The sequence below is a fragment of the Artemia franciscana genome, chromosome 18 (genome assembly GCF_032884065.1).
Source record: "Artemia franciscana chromosome 18, ASM3288406v1, whole genome shotgun sequence".
NCBI lineage: Eukaryota > Metazoa > Arthropoda > Branchiopoda > Anostraca > Artemiidae > Artemia > Artemia franciscana.
The window spans coordinates 9,694,749-9,716,629 of NC_088880.1; the positions used below are offsets into that span (position 1 = coordinate 9,694,749).

At 36.0% G+C, this 21,881-nt stretch overlaps 1 protein-coding gene across 7 annotated transcripts in view; it reads left to right on the forward strand.

Moving 5' to 3' along the window:
* LOC136038579 (zinc finger protein 239-like) overlaps positions 1-17,288 on the forward strand; it is a 123,427-nt gene extending 106,139 nt beyond the window's left edge. For 5 of the 7 annotated variants that reach the window (XM_065721768.1, XM_065721761.1, XM_065721764.1 and 2 more), the window contains 2 exons: positions 5,978-6,952; positions 14,658-17,288. In XM_065721768.1, coding sequence (XP_065577840.1) covers positions 5,995-6,952; positions 14,658-14,668 — 969 coding nt within the window. In that variant the 5' untranslated portion in view covers positions 5,978-5,994 and the 3' untranslated portion in view covers positions 14,669-17,288. Of the gene's footprint in view, positions 1-1,759; positions 4,270-5,977; positions 6,953-14,657 lie in introns of those variants that run through there. The other 2 variants (XM_065721767.1, XM_065721766.1) reach the window with 2 other exon arrangements.
* Positions 17,289-21,881: the final 4,593 nt, after the last annotated feature.

Here is a 21,881-nt window from a genome sequence, read left to right on the forward strand (position 1 = left end):
AGCAGTAAAACTGCTGATGAACACTGTATATGTGTTCGAAATATTCAGTTAAATAATTTCATATCTGTTCACTGTCAATTAAAAGGTTTCATCCCTATTTTGAACTGTTTTACTTTCGTCATGGAAAGGCAGTGTGGTCTTCGAAGTTATCTAGAACTATATAACCAAAGTCAGTGCAACTGCATAACCCTCATCTCTGAGAATAATCATGGTCTTTGAACCAATTCTTATTTAAGACATCCACGTTTGTTTTTCAAACCTTATGAAAAATATTATTTTTCTCTTAAAACTTTCTATTGCTTGCACATCCCTCTCCGAAGCTGAAAGAAAATCCATTTCTGTAACCTTAAATGCATCAGACGCAAATAATGTGCTTACAGTTAATTGTTACTTGCTGGTCCTCCTTTGTCTTAAAATTATATTTCATTTTCTCTGTTGTCTTCTACAATTCCAGAGGTGCCAACTCCTTACAGTTCTTTTTAATAGTGTAGGTACGAACAAGTTTTTAAATGAAACTACTGATAGCATAGGGTAAGCTCTAAATTATGACACGTAAATTAATATGTATTTACTTACTTACTTTAATCATATGTATTTACCTTAATGTGCAATGTAATGATTTTCAAATATTTTTGATTTTAAAATAATTTTATATTTTAAATAGGTGCCTTAGTTTTAATTTTTATGGTACTTATTTACCAAGTGACATATAGCGATAGCTAATTCTGTCGGTCTGTCTGTCCTTGGTTTTGCTAGTTTAGGCACTTCCAGATAAGCTAGGACGATGAAATTTGGCGGGTCAGGGACCAGACCAGATTAAATTAGAAATAGTTGTCACCCCGATTCGACCATCTGGGGCTGGGGAGTGGGGGGACGGCTAATTCGGAAAAATTAGAAAAAATGCGGGAGGTTTAACTTATGAACTGGGCGATCGGACCTTGATAAAATTTGATGTTTGGAAGTCTCAGAGTTTTATTTTAAATCCTGACCGGATCCAGTGATATTGGGGGGAGTTGGAGGGGGAAACTTAAAATCTTGGAAAACGCTTAGAGTGGAGGGATCGGGATGAAACATGGTGGAAAAACAAGCACAAGTCCTAGATATGTGATTGACATAACCTGAATGGATCTGCTCTCTTTGGGGGAGTTGGGGGGAGGGTTAATTCTGAAAAATAAAAAACATGAGGTATTTTTAACTTACGAAGGAGTGATCGGATCTTAATGAAATTTCATATTTAGAAGGATCTCGTAACTCAGATCTCTTATAATAAATCCCGACCTGATCCAGTGTCATTGGGGGGAGTTGGGATGGGGGTGGAAATCTTGGAAAACGCTTAGATTGGAGAGATCAGGATGAAACTTGGTGGGAACAATAAGGACAAGTCCAAGATACGTGACTTACATAACTGGACTGGAAACGCTCTCTTTGGGGGAGTTGGGGGGGGATGTTTTGGAAAAATTAGAAAAAATTAGGTATTTGTGACTTACGAATGGGTGATCAGATCTTAACGAAATTTGATATTTAGAAGAATCTTGTGCTTCAAAGCTCCTATTTTACATCCTGATCAGATTCGGTGACATTGGGGGGAGTTGGAGGGGGATTGAAATTGAAAATCTTGGAAAACGTGAAAGTTGAGGTATCTTGATCTTACGAATGGGTGATCGGATCTTAATGGAACTTGATATATATATAAAGATCTTATGTCACAGATGCTTCATTTTCAGTTCGAATAGGATTTGGGGACTTAGGGGGCTGGAGGGGGGAAACAGAAATCTTGGAAACTGGAAATCTTGAAAAACGCTTAGAGTGGAGAGATCGGTACGAAAATTGATGGGAAGAATAAAAACTAGTTCTAGATACGGGATTGACATAACTGGAACGGATTCGCTCTCTTTGGGGGAGCTGGGTGGATTTCCACTGCTTTGGCGAGTTCGGTGCTTCTAGACGTGCTAGGACGATGGAAATCGGTATGCATGTCAGGGATCAGCACAAATTGACTTGATAACAGTCGTTTACCCGATTCGACCATCTGGGGGGCTGGTGGGAGAGGAAAAATTGAAAAAAATGAGGTATTTTTAACTTACAAATGGGTGATCAGATCTTAATGAAATTTGAAATTTAAAAAGACCTCGTGTCTCAGAGCTCTTATTTTAAATCCTTACCGTATACGGTAATGATTCTGGTAATATACCGGAAACCGTATGGAGGGGGAAACGGGAAATCTTGGAAAACGCTTAGAGTGGAGAGATCAGAATGAAACTTAGTGGAAAGAATAAGCACAAGTTCTAGAAAGAAACGTGATTGACATAATCGGAATAAATCCGCTCTCTTTGGGGGAGTCGGGGGGTGGGTGTTAGTTCGGAAAAATTAGAAAATTTATATATTTTTAACTTAAGAACAGGTGACCGGATCTCAATGAAATTTGATATTTAGAAGGAACTCATGTCTCAGAGCTCTTATTTTATATCCTGACCAGATCTGGTAACATTGGGGAAGTTGGAGGAGGAAACCGGAAATCTTGGAAAACGCTTAGAGTGGAGAGATCGGGATGCAACTTGGTGGGTAGAATAAGCAAATGTTTTAGATACGTGATTGACGTAACCGGACTGGATCTGCTCTCTTTGGGGTAGTCAAGGAGGAGGGATCCAGTGCTTTGGCGAGTTCGGTGCTTCTGGACGTGCTAGGACGATGAAAATTGGTAGTGGTGTCAGGGACCTGCACAAATTGACTTGATAAAGTCATTTTCATCGATTTGACCATCTGGGTGCTGAAGGGAGAGGAGAAATTAGAAAAAATGAGGTATTTTTAACTTACTATTGGGTGATCGGATCTTAACGAATTTTGATATTTAGAATGACCTCGTGTTTCAGAGCTCTGATTTTAAATCCCGACCGGCGTTAAGCCTCTGATTTTTCTTTTAAACCAATCTATTGATTCTTAGAATTTTGCGCTCTTGAGCTCTTGGCTCTTTCGACCTCGTCACAAGTGCCATATGAGCTCTTAGCTCTTGTTTTAAACTACACGTATACGATGTTTGTAATAAACCTGCTTGTAATCCTTCTGTAGTTTGGAAGGGTTGGAACAAATTTAGTTGTGCCGGGGCAATGTAGCTCTGATCTACATATATTAAAAGGGTTTCTTTGCGACTCTTGATCACACATTTTCCTATCAGCATCTTGATAGTAAAAGCACAGGTATTTTTGTTGTGGATTAACATTAATAAAATAGCTGTTTTTTATGGAAGCAATGAACGAAATTCAAAATTACAACAAACAGTTTATCCAGCAAAATATACAAAAACATATATATGCAAAACAGATCCAAATTATCTGACTCGTGATATTTCCCTAAATTTTATGGAATATGTTTACGGACAAAATTTAGTGTTTTAACATAAAATTAAAACCGAATTAAAATCTGACCTTATGGTTTTGGTTTTATAGATGAAAATATCCATGTCATTTCTGAGAGAATAAGAAACACAAGGTTTATTTCGTAGTTCAGAATTTAATAGAAATAGTTATTCGAAGAAGTTAGGAAGGAGTCCGTGAAAATACTTAAAAATGAAACAAGAGGAAACGAAGAGTTCCAAAGAAGCCTACTGACCCAAAAATTTAAACAACTCCAGTTTTTAGGAAAAGACTGGTTTTACATAATTCATTCAACTTAGGGAAATGATACGAGTCACCATATCTGATCCAGTTTTCCTGGCATACATTGCATAAAATTAAAAGCTAAAATTTTCGTTGGCTTTATGTTTTAACTTCGGTTCTTACTTCCATAAAAAAAAACCTTGGTCTATTTACATTAGTTTTGTTCAGAGAGATAGATCTGAATGTAATGAATTGAGCTGTACATGAATGATAGTTATTGACTAATAAAAAAATATTTTTATTGACTTATTTGATGTCTAATAGTTCTCATTTTATGTTTATATTATAAACTGTTCTTTGACGGTGCCAAAATAAAGTAAGATACAGCACAAAAAACAAGTTTTTAAATCCAGATTTTTAATGCTTCCATTCTTAGTTATTGTAAGTGAACACTATATTAACATGATTCTCCTAGTTGTATAGGGTAGAGCAAAAAAAAGTCATAGAAGAGGTCATTTGAGACATTCAGTTGATGAGAGTAGTAAATCAAAGCCTCCTGGAGTGAGGAGTTCACCCATGTACAAATCAGGCTAATTGTTTTACTAACTTGTTTGCCAAATCTGGAGATCACTTGGCATTGCTGGTTCCGTGGCTGCTGGCATGTTTTCATTAACAGGTTGAATTTAAATATCAAATCAATTTAGGGCAAGACCTTAAGTTTCGAAAATATAAATAGCGGAACATTAAATATAAACATCTGTTTTTTTTTTAAGACAATAATTAGAACAAAATAGCATGAGAATTCTCGGAAACTAAATTAAATGCACAGTCACAAATAAATTTTCAAACGTTATGCGAGGACAACTGTATGAAACTTTAGTAGATATTTTGCGTGATAGTCCTTAATTTAATTTACTTGAATGCCCGCTTTTCAAAGTGAAACAATAATCTGCCATCCTATGAGCATCCCATATTTCTTGATAGTGATTTTCTTTAATGTAATTTGCTATAAAGTTAACTCTTCAAACCCAAGTAGTAAACTGTTAAAGTGCCGAAACCCTGTAGGCAAGTATGTACTCTCCTGATGAGCCATTGTGTTGGGTTGTCGCCTCTGAATTATTTGTCTTTTTTATTGTTTTAATATTTGGTAAATGACAACTTATACTTACTTACGACATGACTGCTTGTCCATGGGTTATTCTTTATGGTTGATTGTGTATGGCTATGCTGTTTGACCTATGTAATTGGATGGATGAGTAGGGTTAAGGCCTCATTCAAGTACTGATCTGTATTAATTACTAAAGTAGGAAAACAAGTATTCCTTTCTCTTTCTGTCTTTTTTTATGGTGCATGTTTATTTCTGTGTTTGTGCTGTTACGTTGGTGATTTCTCTTTTCATTATATAAGCATCCCACCTTTCTTGGTAGTATTCCCTCCTAGTCTTAGTGAAGTTGCTCATCTTGCTCTCCACTAATGGTACCTAAATATCCACAATGGTGACAAAATCAATTGTGACTCTAAAAAGGGCACTAGAACTTTCAAGTTCCTATCAAATGAGTCCCCTCTTAAGTTTATAATACCACTTATTTTATAAGAATCTTAGTTTTTATCAATGGGAAACTTGTGTAACTTATAGTCCTTGTCTGGAGGAGTTTTGGGGGGTTTATCTATCTCAAAGTTTTGATAGGATGCATTTTGTTGACAAGGACGGGATTGATCGCCCTTTCATCAGTAGTTACTCCTAAAAAAAAGGAATTAAAACTTCTGATTTCCAGTCCCTTGAGCCTCAATTTGGTCTCATCTTTTTTGGTGGCAATCCTCTATTGTGTATAGTTTTCCCTGGAGGCAACTAAAGGTTCTATAAAATGGTTCAAGTGGTCACGCAAATATTAAAATTGAATGTTCATGGTACAACCAAGATTTCCGAAACGTATTAGAATCTAGTTTACCAGGGTAACATAGTATTCAGCTTTGGGGTTACCAAAAACTTTTAATCTTTAGTTCTTCCTTATTTTTTAACGAAAATTCCTAATTTTTGGTGTAATATTTCCTTTCTTTCACTTATGGTGTGATTTTCCCCATGGTATACCTTTTGATCGTATAAGGTTCATTTTCGTTCTTTTTTTTAAAATCAGAATAACTAGTTTCAAGAGCTAGTATAAGTATCAGCATGAAAGAGAGAAGAGAGATTGAAGAAAAAATTAGTTGTTAAAACTTACTGAAAGATATACTGTTTTTGCTTTTTACTCTATAGACTTTTAAAATTTATTGAAAGATGTACATCTTTTTTGACTTTTTGGAGTTTTGATTTTGGTTTTTTAGTTTTTTGTTTTTTGAGTCTTGATCTTTTTTATTTTTTTTACTGTAGACTTTTAAATTTTTAGGTCACTTTTCACCACCGATGTTTGGCCTACACCTACAGGAACACAAGTCACTATCTTTTTCAAGAAATCCATCAACGAGTGGTTTCTCAAATGCACGTGCATTTGAATCTGAAGGAAAAGGTTTAGAAGATCAGAAAACAAGTTTGAAAATTTGCCTGCAAAGTAACGAACACACAGAGTGGGAAGGACATCAAAGAACGCATAAAGGGAAAAAGACATGTAAATGTGAGGTGTGTGACAAGACCTTTTCTCGTGTTCACGATTTGAATCGGCACCAAAGAGTGCATACAGGTGAAAAAGTAAATGAAAACTCTTTTAAATGTGATGTTTGTGACAAAACCTTTCCTCGAGCAGGGCATTTGAACATCCACCAAAGAATACATACGGGTGAGAAACCGTTTAAATGTGTTGTATGTGACCTAACCTTTTCTCAAGCAAACCATTTGAACAGGCATCAAAGAATTCATACTGGCGAGAAACCATTTAAGTGCGATGTATGTGACAAAACTTTTTCTCAAGCAACAAATTTGAACACACACCAAAGAATGCATACGGGTGAGAAACCTTTTAAATGCGATATTTGTGACAAGACATTTTCTCATCCAACAAATTTGAACACCCACCAAAGAATGCATACGGGTGAGAAACCGTTTAAATGCGATGTATGTAACCAAACCTTTTCTCGAGTAGATCATTTGAACAGGCATCAAATAGTGCATAGGGGTGAGAAGCCGTTTAAATGCGATGTATGTGACAAAACATTTTCTGAAGTTTCTGATTTGAACCGGCACCAAAGGGTATATACAAGTGAGAAGCAGTTTAAATGCGATATTTGTGACAAAACTTTTTCTGGAGTTTCTAATTTGAACCGGCATCAAAGAGTACATACAGGTGAGAAACCGTTTAAGTGCGGTGTATGTAAAAAATGCTTTTCTCAACCGGGCAGTCTGAACACGCACAAAAGAGTGCATACGGGTGAGTAGCCAATTGAATGTTATGTATGTGAAAAGTGTTTTTTGCAAATGTGCAGTTTGAATACACATCATACAGGTGGAGAAACCTTTCAAATGGGAAAAAATAGTACATGCAGGAGTTTGTTTGTGTTTGTCCTCATTGGTTTGTGGTTATTCTCGTCAATCAATCATTCACATCAATCAATCAATCAAATCCTCATTGGTTTGTGGATATTTTTCCTAAACAATTACTAAGCCATTGAATAAGTTTCTCTTCAATGGTTTTTTTTTTGTGTATTTAGTTTCTTCACAATTTCATCATCATTCTGTTGAAAGTAGTTATACAAATTTGCTTTATTCTTATGTATATAGGAAATGCTTGTCTACATCAAGGCTATTGAATGAGCTCGAAGGTTTTCATACTGATGATACACAGTTTAAGGAACGATTTATTTAAAAGTGCTTGCCATGACTGTACTATTTGCATAAACATCAAAGAGTGTATACATGTGATAAACCATTTAAATATGATATGTACAAAAGATATGTACAAATATGTACAAAAGAGTGGTTGCGTTTAAGTCAACTCTGAATTAAGATCTAAAAGCCCCATTTTAGGTAAAGCCTCTTGTTTTTTTTTGTTTTTTTTTTTCGCGGAAAATTCAAAATTAAAGATATACACTGGAATTTTTTATTGTTTATATAAGTGAAATATGTGGCATCTTTAATATATCCGTTAAATTCGGAATTGTATGAAGAGCTGGTTTAGCCTGCCAGCCAGTCCAGTGGGAAAGGCAGGCAAGTCTAGCAGCCCCGACCTCAGGGGTGCAATTGGGGACCCTCCAGGTACAGTCTTTTTATTTTGTGATTGATGCCTACATCTCTGCTTAGCCGTAAAATTACCCTTCAGATAACTGCTCGTGCCAGCCAGAAGATCCCTTGTCTTTGCTGTTCTTTTCTTTTTGGCTTTTTTGGCTTGTAGCTTAATTAGCCTAGTTCAACTGGAGTTCACTTTAGCCTACATCATGGGTGATACCTAAAAAAAGAGCTATAGACCTCCTAGTACCAGAGAGATGAGATGAGACTGCTCCATCCAGTTTAGTGGTGCTGAATCTATTAATGAGCAGATTGCTAGGCTCACCTCACATATTAACACTCTAAAGAACAAGCAAAAGCTGATTGCAGATTCACTGAATGATCAAACTCTTAAAACTACAATGGCAGAAGTTGTCAGTCAAGTACTGTCTTCTTAGGTTGGTCCTTTGGTTGAGGCCTCTGTTAAAAAACTTACCCCTAGTCATGAACCTGCTGCTTTTGATGCCGACAGTATAGAAATCATCAAACAAGAGGTATATACTAGCCTGAAAATGGATTTTGATGTGCTTGTTGAAAAATCACTCAAACAATATGACCTGAGGATGACAAAGCTGGAATCATCCCTGAAATTGCTTGATTCATGGTTTTCAAAGCTGCAAAATGCTCTGAAACCGATTCAATCCAATGTTGATCATCTGAGTGATCAGTTTGACCAAATGAAACTCTCAAATCAGCTGGTCCTATTTGGTTTAAAAGAAGACCCTTATCTAGAAGCTTCTGAAAGCAGATTCCTTGGATTTTGCAGTACTAGATTTCCTGGTATTCCTGTGACCCAGAATGATATAGTTTCTGCTAGAAGGATTGGTAAACAAGGCTCAGGTTTGAAACATCGCCCACTTGTTGTGGAATTTTGTAGTCCTAGAATGCAGCAGCTCATTCTTAGAGAAAAGAATTGTTTGCAAGGTAGTAGTGTCTTTATTTCTGAGTCACTCACAAAGTCTAGACTTCAGCTACTTAATTATACTAAATCAAAGCTTGGGAAGAGGTCTACATGGTCTAGTGGAGGAGAAATACTCACAAAGCTTTCTGATGGTAAAGTGATTACTGTCAAAGAGGCATCTCAAGTTGATGCTCTCTATCAGTTAACTACAGCTCATCCAAGTCCATCCAAGCCCCTCCCAGGACTGAAATAAACCATTTCTTTTTTTTTTAGCTCTGTTTTGTAAATTTATTTATGATCTAATAGTTTTTCTTATGTTTGCATTATGTTGCATAATGTTTGCATTTATGTCGTTTTACATTATTCATTTAAGTGGATTGCAAAAACCATTGATACCTCTTTCCTCCTGTTGTTCCTTTATTGTTTTGCCTTTTTTTTTGCCTTTGTCCCTGTACTTGTTTGTTATTATTTTTATTCCCTTTGAACCTAGTAGTTTATTATTGTTCTATGTTCTTGCAGTTGTTTTCTCCATTGTTGCCTATATGTTTTACCTTTCAATCCACCCTCTCTTACTTCAGCCTGCTTTTATGGATATTGTGTTCATTTGTAAAGTTATTGTATACATTTGTCATGTGTAGTATATATGGGTGATTTCTCCTTTCTTTTGAATTCTTCTATTCTTAATTCAGTTATATTTGATCGACCAAGCAGTGCTGGTAGACAAGAGGCACACACTCTTGACCCTCTCCTTGAATCTATGGTTAGTTGAATCTATGGTCTGCAGTTATCACACTACCATTGATTATTGTGATAACATTATGCCCTCACTCTCTTCAAACAGTTGCTTTAATGTTTTTTGTTTGAATGTGCGTGAAATAAGAGATAAGTGGGACAATCTTAAATCGTATTTGTGGTCTAATAATTCTTGCCCTTTTGATGTCATAGGCTTGACAGAAACATGGTTATCTGATAGTGATAATTTTACAGCTTATGATGTGGATGGTTATATTGCTATTCATGTCCCTAGAATGGTAACAAAGTGTTCTGGGGGTATTTCTTTGTTTATAAAATCTAATATTGAATTTTGTAGAAGATCTGACCTTGAATCCTTGTTTACATCAGTGGTGTCTAATAGTAGGACAGTTTATTCTCTTTTCATTGATCTGAAAAGCCAGTTTGCATGTGATATTGTTTGTTTGTATTATAAGCCCCCTCCTTTTCCAACACATCTGTTCTGTGATTTGCTTGATCAGCTCTCTGGTGTGGGGACTTTCTCTAAAAAACGAATTTGTGTTTTGGGAGACTTTAATTGCAATATGTTAAATGTTGGATCAAATGATGAATGTGACCATCTTTTTGATGTATTTTCTTCTTCAGGGCTACTTCCTTCAATTTTTTTTCCTTCTCGCGTTGACCCTTCAAGAAGTTCTGCCACTTTAATAGATAATATTTTCACTTCTCATTCTCCTAATTTGAAATTCTTTTCTGGTCTTGTTGTCACTGATCTTTCTGATCACTTTCCTATTTATCTATCACTATCTGTGCCTAAAACAGAAATTACTGTGGATGAGAAAGGCAAGTCTTCTTGTAGAACTTTTACAGATAAAGAAATTTCTAATTTAGTACATGGTCTTCAGAGTAATGATTGGTCTATTGTTCTTGAAGCTAATGATGCTGATTGTGTAACTAGATTATTTTTGTGTCGTATGGGAACTCTGTTGGATAAGCATTTTCCTCTTAGAAATAAGTCAAGGAATTTTACACCCAAATGCCCATGGATGTCTAGAGGTCTGATCAATGCAACCCATATGAAGGCGTCTTTGTTCAAGGCCGCATGTAAAAGTAAGACACAGGATGATCTTTTGAAGTATAAACATTACAAACATGTGCTCACTTCTTCAGTTGGTTTAGCAAAAAAGCTGTATTTTTCGCGTCGAATTATTGACTTTAAGGGGAATTTGCGCAAGGTTTGGACTGTAATTAATGAAGCTCTTTCTCGCAAGAAACTCAAACATTCTTCCCCATGTCTTTATAGAAAAGCTGATGGATCTGTTGTGGACAAAAAATCCTTAGCGAGTGCCTTCAATTCGTATTTCACCACACTTTCTTCGGTTCTAATTCCACCCCCGAGTAGAGTAAGTTCTTTTTCTTTTGACAGAGAAGTCTTTTTTCCTCTCCCCATGTAGTACTACTGAGATTTCTAGTATTATTTCTCAACTTCCTAGCAGTCGTTCAGTTGGTAGTTTTTGTTTGAGTAATAATGTCCCTAAAAAAATCAGTCACTTTGTTTCTCATCCGATTTCACACATAACTAACCTCTCTCTTTCTTCTGGTGTTTTCCCTCATTTATTTAAAGTTGCTACTGTTCTATCTTTGCACAAAAAAGGTGATACGTCTCTAATTTCAAACTACAGACTTATTTCTCTTCTTCCCGTCAGCTCAAAGGTTGTTGAAAAAGTAGTGAATCGTCGACTCTCTTCATTTGTATTTAGTACTAATTCGACTGCTGGAAATTCTCTCATCACTAACCATCAGTATGGTTTTCGTCCCTCATTCTCTACCTTACATGCACTTACTGATGCAACAGAGTTTGTGCGTGTTATATCTGGACAAGGGCTTGTGTGTTTTGGGTCTATTTATTGACTTTTCAAAGGCCTTCGATATGGTTGACCACAATGTTCTTCTGTCTAAACTATCCTTATTTGGAGTGCATGGAGCTCCACTAGAATGGTTTAGGTCCTACCTCTCAGATAGATCTCAGTATGTTTTGGTTAAACGTACTTCTTCCTCTACTTTGCCTGTATTGAAAGGTGTCCAACAAGGCTCTGTGCTTGGACCACTTTTGTTTCTAATCTACATTAATGATCTTGTTGATGGTCTTCATCCCCATGTTCACCCTGTTCTTTTTGCTGATGACAGTAACTTTCATCGCTGCGGTGGACCTGCCATCTGCCACTTCTATAGCTCAATGTCTTCTTTATAAAGTAAAGGATTGGTGCTGGTCAAATGGCATGGCTCTTAACAGCCGAAAGAGTGCCGTTGTCAACTTTAGGACCCCTTACCGTATTAGAGACGTACAGGAGCCAATCACCCTGACTTTTGGGAATGATATTATACCACAAGCTACTATGGTGAAATTTCTTGGTGTGTGTCTTGACTGTTTTCTTTCTTTTAAACCGCATATAACTCACACCGTTCCTTAATCCTCCGCCAGTCTTCAATGTTGCACCAGATTAACTCATTTCTTCCTCCTGATATTATGGTTTCTCTTTATTATGCTTTTATTTATCCTTACCTTTCTTATTGCTGCTCTGTCTGGGGCAATACTAATAAATCTCTTCTCTGCTCACTTCAAAGAGCCCAAAATAGGGCAGTGAAGGCTACTTTTCTTCTCCCTCGGCTTTACCCTTCCTCTGATCTTTATAATGATACTGGAATAGCTCCGCTGGATCATATTATAGGTAAAAGTACTCTTTATTTAGCGCATTCTGCTTTTCTAGGTACTCTCCCACCGACCCTGCAGCAGTTTTTCTCACGGACAGGCTCAGGTAGGTACTTTTCTTCTTTACGTAATTCTTCTCGACGATTTATTTTACCAAAACGATCCTCTACAGCAGCTCAGAGGTCTCCAGTATATCAATCAATTCTATTATGGATCTCCATCCCTTCGGATGTCCCTCTTTTTCTTTCTGCAAAGGCATTATTTCGTCGGGTCTTCCCAGTTCAATAATTTTTGTCTCTCTTTTTAATTCTATCCCAATTTGTATGTCACATCTCTTCTTTTAAAATCATTTTCAGCTACATGTTAAATCTCCTTCTAAATCTTCTATCTGTTAAATGTCCTTGTCTTGTTCCAGTGGGTTTTTTTTTTATATTTTGTAAACGTGTTTTATTCTTGTTCTCTGTTGTCCATTACAAGCAAAACTTCTCGGGCCTAGTAACTGATTTACTTTTGTAATAGTTTTTCTTTTAGTATTAATAAATTGATTGATTGATTGATTGATTGAAAGATTAAGAATTAAAGCTGTTCCACGTTGGCTAACCTCATATTTAAATTAGCACTTTCGATATGTATCAAATACATATCAAGGAGGCACACTCGTGCCTCTTTAAAGAGGCGAACCACGACAATGTTAAGCGATCTTCGGTTCCAGTGGTCGCAGAGGGATGGGGAGGGATGCATTTCGTATCCCGAGCTCCAACTAAGAAATATGCCAAATTTCACCCCCCTCCGACTTTTCCTTCATGGGGAAAATCTGGCCGAAAGTATCGACCCACCAACACCAGCCCCCCTTTAACGTTGTCCGATTGGGCTGAAATTCACAAGTTATGGTCCCCTAGGGCTCAGGAGCTTATCCGCGAAATTTCAGCTTGATCCGATAACTCCTTCCCTGTTTTCCAGAAACCACGCATAGCCACTTAATGTTCATATTCTTTTTTTCTGCCACGCCTACAGGTCACAGCCGACATCGGATCTGGGTGTACGAAGACTCATTCGACGCGGAATTCTCCGAGTAATCTTCCTGGAAAGTTTCGTAGGAAAATCTTAACCCCCCGATTTTCTAGCTTAGAAAAACCCAATTTCCCCATTGAAGGTAAAATTTTCTCTTGTAATAACATCACTTGTTTGAAAAATTCTTACACTAACAGCGGCTTGGCGCAGCGGAAGCGTGCTGCGCCCATAACCCAGAGGTCGGTGGATCGAAACCGCTAGCTGCTAACTTTATAAAATTTGTAAAATTAGGCAATTTCGTCAGTTTGAATTTATTGATACAGAAAGGGAGAAAATAAACATGGAAACATGTAATCAGAATTACATACTGGAATGTTCACAAGAATTTATACTGAAGCGGGGGTAAGGCTTGATGGAAGCAAGTTAAAAGAACCATTTAAATTGATTTCCTAATTGAAGCCGTCGGTGAAATTTTCTATTGTAATAACTTGTTTGATAACAAGCATAACAGCAACTTTGCGCAGCGGAAGCGCGCTGGGCCCATAAACCGGAGGCGGGTGGGTAAAACCCACTAGCTGCTAAATTTTTAATTAAGCTGCTAAACTATTAAAATTATCGAAAATTAGATAATTTTGTCAGTTTGAATTTATTGATACAGAAAGCGAGAAAATAAACATGGAAAATTATTATTAAATTACATCCACCATGGATTGTAGAAAAACGTACAGAAATAATATGAAAAAAACTTCGTTTTCTTAAAGAGTTAAAGAGGCTGCGTCCCAAAGTCGAACCTTAAAACGTACAGGAATTAGGAGAGGCAGTAGGGGGGCTGCCGCCCCCCAAACCCCTCGCTTTCAAAGACTTTTGTACAGGTTTTTTGTTGTGGGGGGACTTCATTGTTACTAATTACTAGTTTCGGCGCAATGGTTCTCCTGTCCTCTTGTGTTTAACATTTTTCGAAGTTATTCCATTATTCATTCATTTCAGTTTTTTGTTAATTAAAAGAGGGCCTTTCCGAAGCCAAGAGCGGGGGGTTAGGAGGGCGGCAGCCCCCCACAACAAAAAACCTGTACAAAAGAGTCTTTAAAAGCGGGGGGTTTGGGGGGCGGCAGCCCCCCTTCTGCCTCTCCTAATTCCTGTACGTTTTTAGGTTCGACTTTGGGACGCAACCTCTTTAACTCTTTAAGAAAACGAAGTTTTTTTCATATTATCGATACATATATCGATAGTGCGATACATATATAGTTGTGCATCAACTATGCACTTTCATACATATCAACTACGTTGAACAAAATGACTATCTCAAAAATCGACTTGATGTGTTTGGGGAAATGGTGTGTAGTTTTCTGTTAATTCCGTTTTTTTTGGGAAGTGAAACTTATCTTTATTTTATCTTTTATTACAAGCATAGCTTCTTGGGCCTATTAATTGATTTACTTTTGTAATAGTTTTCTTTAGTATTAATAAATTGATTGATTAATTGATTGATTGATTGATTGATTAAGCTTGTCTTTTCAGCCAATGACTGATGTGGAACTGCGTGAACAGAAAAAGACAAATGCCTTATTGCCAATAAAATATCCTCTTAAATTTATAATCTCAAAAAAAACCGGAGGCCTACATTGTCTAAAGCTGGAATGCGTAAAAATCAAGATTTCGAAGCAACCAAATATTTACCCAAGAAAGCAAGGATAATTATTTGACATGTGTTTCATTTAGTTTGTTGTTTAACTAATCGTAATAAACATTTTTCTGGTTGCCGTTTTTCTTGGCCCAAGCAAAAAGCCAGACGTTCACAAATTGAGTTGACGAGATTATTGGGCCCGTAGAAATGAATTTACACGGGTTTTGATTAAAAATGAGGTTTGATATATTAACTTATCTGTTTTATTTTTTTTTTGCAAGATAAAAGGCAAACAATTTTAAACATTTTCAACTCCGTACTATATACCCAAATTCCAATGCAACATGAAATTTCTAGAAAAAACATACTTATTAAGGTATTTCAGAATGGTTTTGCCACTATAATCTAATCTCATTGATTTGTTTTATAAGAAACAGATTAAACTAAGCAGTCAGTGTGCCTTACCCAAGTACATGGATGCTTTTACTAGTGAGGAGGGTGGGCTTTAGGTGCTCAGACTGCTTCCCCCAAAAGTATCCCTTTCATAGGCAACGCAATTGCACTCCCTAAGTAAAGAACGATGTGGGTACAATGTGGGTGTGTGTTTAGACCAGGGCACTTTGTATCGAAGAAGTTGTCTTAGAAACTTCAAAAAGAGTTCATTCGATTTGAAATTGAAGGGATTAATGCCCTTTTTAATTGTCCAAAATGACTGGAGGGCAAATAACACTCCTCCCACATTTTCCATTTCCCCAAACATATCCAATCGATTTTTGAGATTGGAATCTAGTTCAATGTAGTTAAAAGGTCTAGAAACTATGTTTTTGAGGATGACATCCCCCCACAGCCCTCAGGGCATGGGTTGTAAGTTATGTCTCGGGGCAATCTAAGGTTTATAGTAAAGGTGACCGTATTAACTTCGGAGGTGGCTCATTGGATTAATAATAAGAAGTTATAATGTCCTTTATAAGATTCATAGGGTGAATTGCTCCCCCACCACACCTCACATTTTCCGAAATGAATTTTATAGAAATTTTGACACGACAATTCGTTGTCTTAGAAACTTCGAAAAGAGTTCATTCGATTGGAAATTGAAAGGGGCAGTGCCTTTTTTATAGTTGAATGTGATTATGTGATTGGAGGGTAACTACCTCCCCACGCCTACCATTTCCCCAAGCAAATCTAGTAAAAATTTTGCTCAACTTTTTTGAAAGGTCCGGAAATTATGTTTTTAAGAATGACACCCCCGCCCCTGAGGGCACTCAGGGCAAGGGTTATAAGTTATGTCCTGGGTGCATGTAAAGTATATATAGAAAGGGTGATCATATAATCTTTTGGGGGGTTTTATTGGATTGTTAATGTCCTTTTTTAGATTTAAAATGATCGAAGGGTGGATACCCCCCATCCACGCCTCGTATTTTCCTATAATGTTTGCGATAGGAATTTTGGATGGCTATTTGTTGTCGAAGAAACTTCGAAAACAGCTCACTCGATTGGAATGTGAAAGAGCCAGTTTTATTTTTAATAGTCGCAAGTGGGGGTTAGTGGAGGGCAACTAACCCCCTCCCACGCCAATCGTTTCCTTAAACACATCCAATGAAAAATTTGAGATAGCTATTTTGTCTTTGAGGTTGACAACCGCCCACAATCCTCATGGAAAGTGTTGTAAGTTATGCCCTGACTGCATATAATGTGTTTAGAGAAAGAGTGGTCAAAGTTTGGAGGGGGTACATTGGATTGATGATCAGAAGTTCTAGTGTCCTTTTTAAGATTTAGAGTAATCGGAGGGTAAATACCCCACTCCCACACTTCGTATATTCCCGAAATGCTTCTGATAGAAATTTTGAGGTGACCATTTGTTGTCGTAGAAACTTCGAAAACAGTTCATTTGATTGGAAATTGAAAGGACCAGTGCCCTTTTTAGTGGTTGAAAGTGATTGGAGGGCAACTAACCCCCCCCCCCCTCTGTCAAACAACCAATAAAAATTTTTGAGACAGCCATTTTGTTCAACGTAAATGAAAGGTCAAGAAATCGTGTCTTTGAGGACCCCCCCCCACAGCACTTAGGGCAAGAGTTGTAAGTTATGCCCTGGTAGCATATAAGGTATATATAAAAATTTGTATCGTATAAACTTCGAAGAGAGCTCATTTGATTTGTAATCAGAAGTTTTAGTGCCTTTTGAAGATTCAGGGCGATTGGAGGGTGGATATCCCCCTTCCACGCCTCGTATTTTAGCTAAATGTACCTGATAGAAATTTTGGGATGGCCATTTTTTTGTCGTAGAAACTTTGAAAACAAATCATTCGATAGGAAATTGAAAGGGTCAGTGCCCTTTTTAACAGTCTAAAGTGACGGGAGGGCAAATAACGCCCCTCCCACGCCCACCATTTCCCCAAACACATCCAATAAAAATTTTGAAATAGCCGTTTTCTTCTATGTAATTGAAAAGACCGGAAATTATGTCTTTGAGAATGACAACTCACCCCACACACACAGCCTTCTGGGCAAGGGTTGTCAGTTATTACCTAGGGGCAAAATAAATTATATATATATATATATATATATATATATATATATATATATATATATATATATATATATATATATATATATATATATATATATATATATATATATATATATATATATATAGAAATGGTGATCTTATATACTTCGAAGGAGGCTCTATGGATCGGTAATCAGAAGTTTTAGTTCTCTTTTTCAGATTCAGAGTGATTGGGGAGTGGACCCCCCCCCCAAACCTCGTATTCTCCCGAAATGCGTCTGATAGAAATTTTGAGAAGGCCATTTGTTATCGTAGAAACCTCGAAGAAGGCTCATTTGATTGAAAATTGAAAGGGCTAGTGCCCTATTTATTAGTCAAGAGTGATTGGATGGCAACAATCCCCCCATGCCCATCAATTCTCAAAAAATGTCCCATCAAAATTTTGAGATAGTAATTTTGTTCAGTGTCGTTGAAAGACATGAAAATTATGTCTTTGATAACCCCCATACCTTATCAAGACCAGAAAATACCTTTCACCTTAGTGAAAAAAAATGGCTTTGGATTGTCAGTTTAATATACATATACTGATATACATTCCTTAAAATTTCGATAGTTTTAATTTGTTAAAGTTAAAACATTTTAGACGTATTTTTTTGTTGAAATCATATGATGAATGACTGAGTCAAACTCAAAATGAGCAAAATTTAACATAAATAGGGCTGAAAACCTCCTTGCCTTCAGAAGACCAGAACATAATTTGCACTTTACTGAAAACAAAATACATTTAAAATGTTTTCACTTTGCTTTTACTTGTTTAAACTTTTACTTGTTTTTACCATATATATGAAGGGGAAAGTCCTCCCTCTTGCACGCCAGTTATAGCCCGAATATCTGGTGCCCTTTTTAAGAGCAACGAGAGATTGTAGGTCATCATAGTAGAACGAACCAGCAACTATGTCTTTAGAAATATTAAGCTTGTCAACCCCCCCCCCACAAATGTGAAATTGACCCATTATGCTTTAATACTAAATGTTGCTTTAAAATAAATCAGAAGGCATTGTGTTTATGGTTGTTGATAAAACACCTCAGCAATATATTGAGAACGACTGGGGGTATTAGGTTGAAACTTTTGGAATGCTGCTCTTACAATTTAAATAAATGAAATAATGTAAATGCGTCCAGGTTGTCGAAGAGTACAGTTAGACTCTTTTGGGAATTATATTAAGTTTTATTTTTCAGAGTCAACTTCAGAAGCTATAAAATTAAATTAAAAAATACTGTTTATGTCAGAATTAAAAATTGTTGAAAAAGTTTCTCCAAAATTAAATTTCTTAAAGAAGAAAATTGACATATAATATTTTTTTTCTATGAAGAAGACTAGATCAATAAAAAGCGAACAGAAATTAATTTAAATAATCTTTTCCACAAGACTAGTCTTGAAAAGAAAAGTAAAGAGCTGTATTAAGCCGAGAATGGGAAAAATTAAAGTCAAGTAATCTTCCGAGTGTAAAACTACCAGTAAATAAATTAAACTCAAATCAAACAGAAATTACAATAAATAGCCGAGTCAAACTCAAAACGACTAAAAATTAGAATGAGTAGGGCTGATAAACCCTGTGCCTTCTCATGACCAAAACACATTTTGCGCTTTAGTGAAAACAAAATACATTTAAAATGTTTTCACTCTTCTTACTTTCACAAATAAAAGCTTATCAAAACCTTAAGAAAGAAATATCAGAATATGTCAATTAAACTGACAATCCACTGTTATTTCTTTGTTTTTTGTTATTTCTGTTATTTCTTTGACTTTTTCGAAAAGAAGGAAACAATTTCTAGAATTTTCTAACAATACCCTGGAAATAACAGAAAAAAGATGTTTTTTGTTCTTTACCATATGTTCCAGGTTTGAATGAAAAACTTAAAAGAATTTTACAAAATAATGGTTTAATGGTAGCTTTAAGAGGTAGTAATACTTTGGCTAGTTAATCCGATGGGATTAAGTTAATCCCAAGTGGGGCTTATAAAATACCATGTGCATGTGGAAGCTCTTATGTGGGACGCAATAACCAGAATTTAAAAGTGAGATTGCTGCAACATCATAACTCTATTTCATCGTCCTCAAAGCAAAATTCCAAACCTAAAGTTTTCACGTCGGCTCTATCGGAACATATTTATAATTATCCAAATCATTTTATTTAGTTTGAGAGTGTCTCTTTGATTTCTAGGGACTAAGATTTAAAGCAAATTTTCAGAGAAACAATAAAAATTAACAAAAAAAAATATTCAAGAATAACTTCATAAACAGAGATACTGGTAAATTAGGATTGAATTCAATTTATGGTAATTTACTGAGGTCAAATAAAGTAAATATCATTTCACCTAAGACCTTTGACCTCTGTCCACCTGATATGTCAGATAAATCTAATGAACCAGGATCAAACCAGGTCAATGAGATTTGCTTCCGCTGTTGCATTGAAAAAAAAATAAGAGAAATAAACTATATGTAACTAGTTTATTGGGTATAAATTTTGTTTTTTATTAATGTCTTTTAGTTTTACACTTTTACTGCTGATGACGGACACTGTATATGTGTTTGAGATATCCAGTTCAAAATTATTATATTTGTTTCACTGTCAATTAATTAGAACATTATAAATATTTAAAAGAAGATACAGATGAATAAGGAACACTTGATCAAAGATATGGAGGAAAGATGAAAGGTGCGAAACATAGTGAATTAGAAATAAATATCGTTATAAGCTATTAATTATAACTTTAATGTTATACATCCTGAGCAAGGAACTGGGATTTACATGAGTTAAAATGGAATGATTGAAAGCTATATAGTTTGCTAGGTAGTAGAGCTACTGGAAATACACCTGATGAAGTGAGAATGAAGCTATTGACCTGCTCGATTCTTTATTAAAATATGAAATTGTTAAGAAAAATGACTATAATTCTATCTACAACAACTATCTCAGATTTACACTAAAGCTTAAATTTCGTCCCAATTCATTAGGAATGACCCCTGGATAACAAAAGCCGTAGAATAAATAGTTGGAATTACTAAAAAAAACTTTAGCGTAAACAGCGAGGTATTAGGAGGAGGTGAGTCCCTCATATGCGTAACGATTTCTGTTCGTTTTAATTTTTAATGCTGCTTCTCACTTTCAGTTGAAAAAGCTTCTTCATATTTACTTTTTTCATTTTTTTTTTAAATAATGCTAGAAAATCCTGCACTCCCTTCAAGGAAATTTTCTTCCCCCATGACAAATTCCTTCATGGAAAAATTCCCCCAACATATCTCCCTCTTCTCAACAATTCCCCCCCCCCCCCAGCAGCAAAATAAATTCCCCTGAAAACGTCTGTACATTACCCGATGACCATTACTATATAAAAGCACTGGTCAAAGTTTGTTACTTGTAGCCCCTCCCACGGGGACTGTGGGAGAGTAAGTCGGGGACTGTGGGAGAGTAAGTAAGTAGTTAATACGTTTTTCGACTATGATTAATAAAATGGCTATATCAGAATTTCGATCCGGTGACTATGGGGAAAAATGAACGTGGGAGGGGGCCTAGGTGCCCTCCAATTTTTTTGGTTACTTAAAAAGGGCACTAGAAATTTTCATCTCCGTTAGAATGAGCCCTCTTGCGACATTATAGGACCACTGAGTTGATACGATCACCCCTGGGAAAGAAATAAACAAAAAAACCAAATGAACACGCATCCGTGATCTGTCTTCTGGCAAAAAATGCAAAATTCGACATTTTTGTAGATAGGAGCTTGAAACTTCTACATTATGGTTTTCTGATATGCTGAATCTGATGGTGTGATTTTCGTTAAGATTGTATGACTTTCAGGGTTTTTTTCTCTCTATTTTCTAAAATAAGGCAAATTTTCTCAGGCTCGTAGCTTTTGCTGGATAAGACTTAACTCGATGAAACTTATATATTTAAAATCAGCACTAAAATGTTATTCTTTTGATGTAACTATTGGTATCAAAATTCCATTTTTATATTTTCGGTTACTATGGAGCCGGGTCGCTCCTTACTACACTTTGTTACCACGAACTGTTTGATTAGACTGTCATTAAGAAAAATTAACTCAGGTCTATGAAAAATCTCCGAGAACTCCTCTGATCTAGGTTTTACCTCTTAACGTAAACACATGCCAATAAGTATATGTTTGATTCCTTATATATGGAAAAACTTCTTTTCGTTTTTATCATAGTTTAGCTCCCTAATTTATAGTTGAATAAACGAAAAATTAAAAAAGCGTTCCATAGTTGCATTTCTGACCAATGAAAAATCTCAAAAACTCCTCTGTTCTGGGTTTGACCTCTTAGCATAAACAGCTAGGCATTCAATAGTAGTTCTTTTCCGTAATATTAGAATATTATTAGGAAAAATATTTTAGTCTATGAAATTTTAAAAAAAAACTCCTCTCGTCTTGGGTTCACCTCTTAGTGCAAACACCAAGGCAATACGTAGAGGTTTTCTTCCTGATGTACGGAACAACTTGTGTTTTTTTAGGGGTTAATGTAGCTCCTTACTTTATAGTTGAAAAAACGAAAAATAAAAGAAGTGTCCCATTGTTGCGTTTCTGACCTAT